General features: G+C 41.8%; 1 protein-coding gene across 1 annotated transcript in view; it reads left to right on the top strand.

Moving 5' to 3' along the window:
• Positions 1–10000, top strand: part of SARC_10787 (hypothetical protein) — a 13703-nt gene that overhangs the window by 1275 nt on the left and 2428 nt on the right. Inside the window, exons 2-15 of the mRNA XM_014295157.1 lie at positions 372–440; positions 848–961; positions 1753–1920; positions 2118–2240; positions 2685–2833; positions 3610–3664; positions 4208–4312; positions 4739–4850; positions 5712–5813; positions 6592–6797; positions 7208–7328; positions 7840–7949; positions 8453–8620; positions 9239–9757. Of these exons, the coding sequence (XP_014150632.1) occupies positions 372–440; positions 848–961; positions 1753–1920; positions 2118–2240; positions 2685–2833; positions 3610–3664; positions 4208–4312; positions 4739–4850; positions 5712–5813; positions 6592–6797; positions 7208–7328; positions 7840–7949; positions 8453–8620; positions 9239–9757 (2121 nt within the window). The remainder of the gene's footprint in view (positions 1–371; positions 441–847; positions 962–1752; positions 1921–2117; positions 2241–2684; positions 2834–3609; positions 3665–4207; positions 4313–4738; positions 4851–5711; positions 5814–6591; positions 6798–7207; positions 7329–7839; positions 7950–8452; positions 8621–9238; positions 9758–10000) is intronic.

The following is a 10000-nucleotide window of genomic DNA, read 5'->3' as shown; positions in this document are numbered from 1 at the left end:
TTGCAAGATTTGCTTGGGATATTGCACATTATCGGTAGATAATAGAACTGAATTGCAAAGCTCCTTGTACGACCATGTAGATACGTACAATCGGAATTAGATGCAACTGTCTCCTGTGCTTAAGCTCAGCACCCTTCTGTACTCGCGGACGCGCTCGTATAGTCGTAATCAGTATTCGTTCCATGAGCTTGCAAACATCTGCGCGAGAGCGGTGCATATGACCCACCAAGTGTTTTGGCACCTTTGTGTCTGTGGATATGTACTTCGTGTTATTGGTTGAAGTAGAGTGTGGCTTTGGGATATCGCACACACGTTTGTCTGAGCTGGCGAGGCATTGTTCTGATTCAAGCACCACTTATCTCTGCAAATAGGAGTTGTATCGTCGCATGGAAGAAAATGCCTCAGAGAAAACATACGAGATCTCAGTGACATACGTCGAGGTATGTGAGAGACTAGAAAACATATCATAGGCTCTAGGCATACAAGAAACGCGCGTGGAGGATTGTGCACATTAGTACAAAATATTCGCACGAAGTGATTTAAACGAGAGAGTGCCCGGCTGGTTAATCTGTATGTTGGTATATGTACACGCATAGATACCTATGTATGATACGTACGTGGTGTTGATAGTTGTGACATGTAGTCCTCTTGGCTCGAGCTTATTCATTTCCTATGAACTAGCTGCGATCAATCAAGCATGCATTCACACGCATATACGCTGATGATTGTACACGGTCTCCGAAGCAGTATAGTCCATGCTACTGTCCCTCAGGCGAGGGTATGTGTGGCATTGAACACATGTATGCATCCGTATGCGCTCTAACATGTTGGGGGGTCGTCGCCTCAGGTGTACAACGAAATATTAAACGATCTGATGGAACCGTCCAAGAAAAACCTGCCGCTCAGAGAGGACAAGGAACAGGGGATGGTAGTATCGGGATTGAGCAAGCACTTACCAAAGGTGTGTGCAGACATCAGTGTGTGACTAATGGATGTACTGCAACCGAGTCTATGGATACATACATGCATGGCAGTGGCAGTGTACAACTGAAAATTATACTACTGTCAAAGTCAGTGCATACAGGACAAGCGAAACGCGCTGTTGAAAGAGCCTTCATTTTCAGATACGTATAAGTGTAAAGTTTGCCTGTTGTAGATGCGTGGGCACATATGCCAATTCGAAGATACGTCGCCAGATGTGTGACGAGACGAAAAAATGCCTAATATTATCATGTTGCAAACAGACGTTACCGATAAATACGTTATGCACACACGCACACGACGGTACATCACCACCAACCATTTAGAAGGGGCATGCCACCAGATCGGAAAAGGTTCTTGTATAGGAATCAGCCAAATGTATCATAGCTCAAAGTATTCACGGTCCCTGGGAGCATCATTCAGGTTGCCTGCATTCAAAAGTTGTGACATTTTCGTCAACAGAGTGTGGAGCATTTATTCTCCCTTTTGGCATATGCCACTTATAACTGTAGCAAACCTATGCATTGGAGCAAACTCCGGGCCGTAGTTAAGGAATGATGACACTCTGTTCACCGAGCGTGGAGGAATCATTCACTCTTTTGACACATATCAGTTATGAAGTTATTTGAGTATAGTTTGGCTGTAGTCGCGAAATTGGGACTTTCTCTATACACAGAGCACGCAGGATTTGTTCTCCCTTTTGGCATATACATAATTAAATCATTTGTGCACAGTTAGGAATGTAATTAAGAATTCGAACACTATTCACAGAGCGCGGAGGAGTTATTCTCTCTTTTGGCGAAAGGAAACTTGAATCGCACGCAACACCCCACCGATGCAAACGCCACATCGTCACGATCACATGCGGTGTTCACCGTGCACATCGATCAGAGGGACCGCACGGCCAGTCTCAACTCCGAAGTTCGGCGAGCGAAACTGGTGCGTGTGTGCGAGGTGTTTTCTTGTGAGATTGTGCGATTGTGGATAGACATGTGTGTGTATGTTTCTGTGTATGTTTCTGTGTCTAAAACCTGCAGATCCTAGTTGACTTCATTATCAGTCCGCACACACTTCTATCTCACTCAACTCAATTGGCTTTTGCTCGCATTCTACACATTCCGTCTCCGCTCTGGCAGCTTCTAATTGACCTAGCTGGGTCCGAAAGAGCTTCGGCCACCACTAACCAAGGAGCACGTATGCTAGAGGGTGCCAAGATCAACAAGTCACTGCTCGCCCTCGGGAACTGTATCAATTCCTTGGTAAGTTGCCAGTGCATCGTCCAGTAAACGTATACACGGTCTTGTGCGATTGATTGTGTCAATTGTTAGTACGTTCTCGAACAAACGTATACTCTGTCTGTTGTGAATAATGGTGGTAGTAGTGTCCTGGTACGCATTGATTGCGTTCTAGAATAAACGTATAAACTGTCTCGTGTGAGTGATGATCTCAATTTTTGATACGTTTTGATTGCGTTCTAGAATACACGTATACAGGTTTTTGTGCGCTGAACATAGCAACTCGTTGGTCTGATTTGACTGTGTTCGAGTAAAATTGCATCTTTTCTCCTGTGAACAGAATAAATACCTTCAGCACACCTTTATTCTGCACGCACTTACCGCACGCAGATATACGCTTACTCCACACGCATATGTAGAGATTTTACTTTATGCCCATCTGATAAAATAAAAATTGCATGGATACAGGTACACATGAGCGACTTACGAGCAAGAGGGAAGGGACAGAGTTTCCACGTACCCTACAGAGATAGCAAGCTGACGAGACTGTTGAAAGACTCACTGGGCGGTAATTCACGCACAGTGATGATAGCCAATGTTAGTTCATCCGGTTTGTGGTATGTACGATACCAAACACACACACGCAAACCCCATTTATATATATATATATATATATATATATCTTTATTTAGTTTAGTTATATATATATATAGTATTATTATATATATATACTATATATATATATATATATATATATATATATATATATATACATATATATATATATATTATGTATATATATATGTGTGTATGTATACGTATATGTATGTATATATATAGTGTATATATATATATATACTTATATGTATATATGTATGTATGTATGTATATGTTTATATATATATATATATGTGTGTGTGTGTGTATTTGTATGTTTGTATGTTTGTATGTATATGTATAATATAATATTTATATATATATTTATTGTGGTATCTTTTACACACTTGTAAGGTATTTTAACAATAGGTTGTGACTTCAAACCTCTCGTATAAGTCCTATACATTTATGAGTGGACGTCCAAGCGTTTAATATTCGGCATAGTGTACAGCAATTCGCTCGAGAGATTCGTGGTGGTGATCCCGCGTCTTTGAATGGACATTCTATTGTTATGTAGTCAGCCTTCCATTCGGCAATAGTTCCCACGATATATGCAACCTACACACTCTCCTCCACGAGCAATTGTATGAAAACCTCCGAATCGCATTTCATGATAGATCTTCATACTGTATTCAATACTTGGTTTTATAGGTAAGTTTCCTGGCCTGTAAGTTGTTTAGGGTTTAGGGTTTGCATTCGTTGAGCACACATGTTATACTCCGTCCCCACAATACAGGTACGAGGATACGCACAACTCACTCAAGTATGCCAACCGTGCGAAAAGTATAAAGGTGTGTACGTTTGTATTCTCATGAAGCGCGCACTGATAAGCCTAGGAGCGCACCCGGCAATGATAGTAGCACAGACACTTTATACTTGAGTGACGCAGCGATGCTATGAAAAGGGACATGCCTGCTGTAGCGATTGCCAAGCAAAACTATTTCAGCAGCCTAGACCTGCAGGGAGGCGACTATCCATTGTGACGGCACATTCAGGCTGCAGTCATCGTTAGCACGATGTACATATAGCACACGTATGCAATGGCCGCGAGTCAGTCTTTTTTGTGACCTCCTGAACAGGCTGTAATGGTATATGGGCATAGTATAGTAGTAGAAAACGTACATGTGCAAGTTAAGTGTATTGCAGGATATGCACATCACACTACTCAATCTGGACATCGATTGTATGCTAATTTCTGGTGCATATGTGCACGAAATATCACTCTTGTACACGTACGTATATACTTTACTGTGTTTCAGGACGATACCAAACTTTGCACGTCTGATACTATACCTTCCGCTTGACATGTATACCTCTGCTTGTGTGCTACACAGGTCAGGGCTATCCGCAACACTGTGACGGTGGCGCAACATGTGAGCGAGTACAAGAACATTGTGGAGAAGTTAAAGCAGGAGATCGTCGAACTCAAGACGAAATTGGTATGCCATGCCTACCGGGCAAAAACGTATACGTCTTCAACGCGACAGATGGGTATTGTATCACGCAAAAGATCTGTATTATTCGGACGGGATTCGATTTTACTATCCATTTCTGCTACTTGATTTTCAATGAGTAGTTGATATTTTGTTATGCACCTATGTTGCTCGGCGTGCACGATTACGGTCGTTGGTGACACACCGGTACGAATATCACGAGTGCATGTATTATTATTGCCCATGTGTTTTAACCTCACCTGTTGTGATTATTTCGGCCGAACACGTGGTCGGAGCAAAATCCAGTGTACTACTCTACACCACCACTGTTTGGCATAACTGATTCTATGCTTTTCTAATACACTTTTTCAAAAAAGATCACAGTTGACGTATTCTCACAAACCGTTTTCATTTGCCGAACCTATTGTGAAGGATGCTGCCGAACGCGGTGTCGGCCGGACCAGGACACCAACGCCCTCGGGTCCTCTACCACCAGATCCCCAGCAGCTGAGTATAGCCAGGGAGCTCAGCGGTCATATACAGCGTAAGTTTTGTGTATGGTATACTGCAGGACTGTTGGTAGGTTATATTCTCGAGCTCGTGATGCAGATGTATATTATCACACCTGTGTAAATGTGTGAATGGACTATATATATATATATGTGTGTGTGTATTAAACTATATATATATATATATATGTGTGTGTGTGTGTGTATACAATATTATATATATATATATATATATAGTGTGTGTGTGTGTGGTGTGTGTGTATGTATATATATATATATGTGTGTGTGTGAAGGCATATTTTCCTCTCATGTGAACCTACATTTATTTGTGGTTGTATACCTTGTATTGGTGTCCTCATATTGGAAGTGCCCGAACTATTGATCTAAGACAGGTAGCAAACACAAAGGTGACAGCTATCTTAATATTACACACTGTACCAGGACTGTGTATTCATTTTGCACTCTTGGTTAGCCTCCGGTGACCACTAGATATACACCAAACTCTTACGGTTTGCAATGTAGAGACACTCAGTTATATTTGGACCAACGATTCGATTGTCGTCAATCCTGCCAATATTACATACACTTCTGTTGGGCGTGACGAATGCTCCATGTTTAAGTTTCAGATTTGACGACCTCAATTTAGGATCCCGTATCACGAACAGAGCTGTATCGGATTCAGATTTTCTTTGTTTATGTGACTTTGGTACCAGCTTCGTAGCGTGAAACATGCAGTGTTTCGATGCTACTATACGACCGCACATTTAAACATAATTAATTCCTTTAATAATCAGCCATCGCACGTGTCCTTGCATATAATCGTAGTATGTTTGCTGAGAATGAGTATCAGTAGACCCAATCTCACACCACTATGTCTTCCCTACGGTGCGCATCAGAACTGGCCAACCAATATGCCACCGCACTGGAGAGCTTGGACTCAGCTCTGAGGCAGGAGCGCGCACTCGCACTGTACCGCTCACAACTTAAACGAGTGCTAGGTATGTGCATGGACACGTATGCTGAAGTGCACGGGGTTGTACGAATTTCGAACGATTGATTTGGTCGAATGAATTCAGTCGGGGGAATTTTTCGTTTTGAAGATTTTACATCAGCTGTATGTGTGCGCGCGTTTGTGTGTCTGTGAGAAAGTTTGTACCAGTTTTATTAGGCGTATGTGTGCTATACATATGTTTGAGTGGAGATTGCACGGTGCTAGAGCGGCACCTCAGTGCTAGATTTGCTAGTATGCATGTGCAAGTACGTGAGGTAGCTGTGTCCTGTACCATGCTACACACTTCTTCTATATAGCCCTAGTTTCAGGACTCGTAGGGAACTTTCGTTACGTGCGATGTTGGTTCACACAACCATTTTAAACAGTGTTTGATGTCTTATCGGGATTGGTGGAGGTGATTCGTGTTTACTCACTGGGAGCAGTGGCCTGTGCAGTGAACTCAGTAGAGGAATATTTACATTTCACTGTACCAACATTGAACTTCTATTTGAACCTCCTGAATTTCAAATTTTTACCATGTTTTAAAATAGCAATAGTAATATGTCCGACATCTGAACTTGGACTGAGGGCGTTGGCTTGTACAGTGAACTCAGTAAAGGGATATTTACATTGCACTGTGCCGACATTGAGCTTCTATTTAAACTCTCCTGAATCTCAAATTTTATTTAACCATGTTTTAAAAGAGCAATCGCAATATGTCCGACATCTGAACGTAGCAAATATGTGTTGCATTTGACGCTTCTTGACTACCTCTCCCTTGGCAGACCGAGTGGATAGCGTATTTCTATCCGAGGCCACGCGTGATGGACTTGCTAAGCAACTCAGGTCACATGTGGATCAAGTCAGTGCAGAGTCTGCTACGGTCAAAAGCAATGTGCATACCCAGCAAGAGCGTGTCAACTACATCATCAGCGAGTACCAGACCGCCGATCGAACTGTGAAGTCGCGGCTGGAAGATAAAAGCTTGAAGGTGCGCAGAGAGCCTGGGTGTTTGGTGGTATTGCATGTTGGAAAACTGTGCTATCGGTCTGTGTTTGGTTTTGTATGCCCCAATATCACCACGCGGATATACATGCTTATACGTGTGTATATTGAGTTTTTTTTGACATCTGGAATCATACATGTACAAGTACATTTTGAATGTATTTTCTTGTATATATATGCAAGTATGTCTGTGTATGCCGACACATGAACATTAAATCTTTATTACTTGAACTCTATCTTTAAATAAACACGTGCATACTAACGACGTCTACACCTACTGGGGGGTTTTTTTAGTTTGTCCATTGCCTTGGAAATGTCGTAAATCTTGGTGTTTTGTCCATAGAGTTGTACTGATTCTCAAGAGTATTGTCATATCTCACTCAATGCTCGTGCCAGTCTGAAAGTCTGCTAGAGCTGGCTCAGACCCGTGCCACCGTGGAAATTAAGTGGAATGTAACCATAGCGACGCTCAAGGACGTCATCGAACTACAAAGACAAGAGATCGTACGAAACGAAGGTGTGTATGTACTATGCCTTCAAAAGAAAGTCAACCCCTAATTTGCAAAAAAAAAAAGGGGTCCTGAAAGGAAAACGCAAGCTGGTGCGGTTAATCTATATGCGGTTATAGTCACCATCCATCTCAGAAAGATTTCAATATATATCCGAGTTCAATCACTGGTATTTCTGGATAGAATTTAAACTACCTTAGGTCCATTTCCTTGTCATTCTATTTACAAGGGTCCCTCCTACTTTCGCTTTCTAACAGATGCTGACATCGCGCTCTTGTCCTCTGTGTACTGATTGATATTCTACTACAATTATATGAAACTTCAGATACGTACCAGATAGTCATATACAGAAATAGCCATTGCTAGTCTCAATGCACACACATTTGAATCCACATCACTTGCCCGGGCATATACACATGTCCATATACAGCCTTGTGTTCCTGACACTGACTAGGAATTTAACCTCTTCTCATTTTCTCCTTCAACACGAAAACTCATTGAACACGAACCCCTGTATAGGATTACTGCACACATTGGCGCGACTCGTGGGCACAGAACGAGGCGGTCATGCGATGAGTGATGCAGAAGTGTATCAGATCATGAGTTCCATGCTTTCGGTACCCAATCAGGTACGGGTGAGCGGAAATTGTCAAGTACACAGGGGTGCATGTCTGTGGTTATATTGATTGGGCTGTCAGAGAACCCACCTAGAGGTTTAGATAAGTATTTTCCATCGCTGCATATAGATACAGCGGCAAAGTGGCTACATGATGTACACGCTAAATGAAGCTAAGTCATTTCTCGAGGATACTCGGTCCGACGACAGCACGTATACCTATCAGTGTCTACCACAAAGTGACATTGGTCATTCAAGTGTACAGAAGTATCAGTTGGTACAGTAGTAGTCCAATTTCGTATGACGAGACAAGTGCCACTCAAGCAAAGAGCTCTATACGCATGCGAGTAAAGTTGTATCACCTATACTATATCGAATATCGCCTGATATAAACGTGTACATACGGTGGAATCATATACACACGACACATACGCATATACATGCATACATTTCTCTACATCTTCACTTGTACTGACCTGTGTACAGGCTGGTGTGGACATTTCCTCCTTTAAACAGGCAGAGAGTCTCTTGCCACTCAAGCGAGGAGCCGCTATCTTCACCCGCGTATCGCCTGTGGCTAACCGAATCACACGCGTTACACCGCTGGATGATATACCGGTTACCGATGCAGAAACGCACATGGACGATACACCCATGACCGATGCCATGGACCAGGACGACCAAGTATGTACCAAGACTTTGAGACTGTGTGGTCGGTGTTGTGAACCAGACTCTTTATTCTTCGTTCCGCTTTTCGATGTCTGTAAATCTGACGCCGCCGGTTCAATAACTTACAACAGATTGGTGTTGAATCTCATAAGTTATAGCAAGAGAATATTAATATATGTATATATATATATGTGTGTGTGTGTGTGTATGTGTGTATGTGTATGTGTGTGTGTGTATGTGTGTGTGTGTGTGTGTGTGTTTGAATGTATAAGTATATGTGTATAATATATATATATATGTGTGTGTGTGTGTGTGTGTTTGTGTGTGTATTATATGTATATGCATGTATATATATATATATGTGTGTGTGTTGTTTGGTTTGTTAGTTATTATAGTATATAGCGTGTATATATATATATATATATATGTGTGTGTGTGTGTGTGTGTGGTAGTGTACGTATGTGTGTCTACGTATATATATATATATATATATATATGTATATATATATATATCAATATATATTATTATATTATCATTATATTCTATTCTATTCTATTATATTATATTATATTATTTGTTATATGTATATATTTATATCTATATGATCTCGCTTTCCCCTCGAATTCCATTAGGAGGGCCCGCTCAAATCTCCTTACCAACCTCAACGTTATGGGGATACACAACTCAGCACAACCCTCGGTGGCTCAAGTGCGGTTGCTGGCGCTTATAAGAATTCTTCCTCGGAAGATAACTTTAGAGGCTCTGCCCTGACAGGCATGAGCATGGATGCAAACACTCACACGGATTCCGGTACAAACACAAAAACTGCTACATATACAAACACGAGCACGGCAGTACCGCTTTTCCCACCGCACCCACCGCAACGATCCGTTTTCGAGCCTGAAACTCCTGGTAAGGTGGAGTTCTCGTACCAACCAGTAGTGGCTAGTCAGCAATCTCATACTCACGCCGGACACGCGGATAGTAATACTCTGGACATACACAATACACACAACATCAATCAAAACATCAGTAAAAGCACAGGCACACTGCAATCTACCAATATCACCCCGATACGGCCCCGAAGTAACACCACTGACGCTCCTCGAAGTATACTTCGAACTCCGCAGATACCTATCCCCAATGCCGAGGTGAGTGTCCAGATGGTGTTGCATTACACCTGTTTTCTTTCTTTCTTTCTTTTTGACGCGTGTAGTTTCAATGCTGAAAAGTTGTGACCTCTATAGTAGCTGTAGTAACGATACCATGGCACAAGCACTTTAGATATGTCATTTGGTACATAGCGTTTCCATCGCGTTGTCGGTGTATATATTTTTGAAGATATGTCAGTGGTTTTAAATTATCATACTTCATTATATATACATGTATATATC

The sequence above is a fragment of the Sphaeroforma arctica genome, assembly GCF_001186125.1.
Source record: "Sphaeroforma arctica JP610 unplaced genomic scaffold supercont1.1388, whole genome shotgun sequence".
Lineage (NCBI taxonomy): Eukaryota > Ichthyosporea > Ichthyophonida > Sphaeroforma > Sphaeroforma arctica.
Note: the sequence above shows the minus strand (reverse complement) of the source record. Positions and strands in the feature narration are given on the sequence as shown.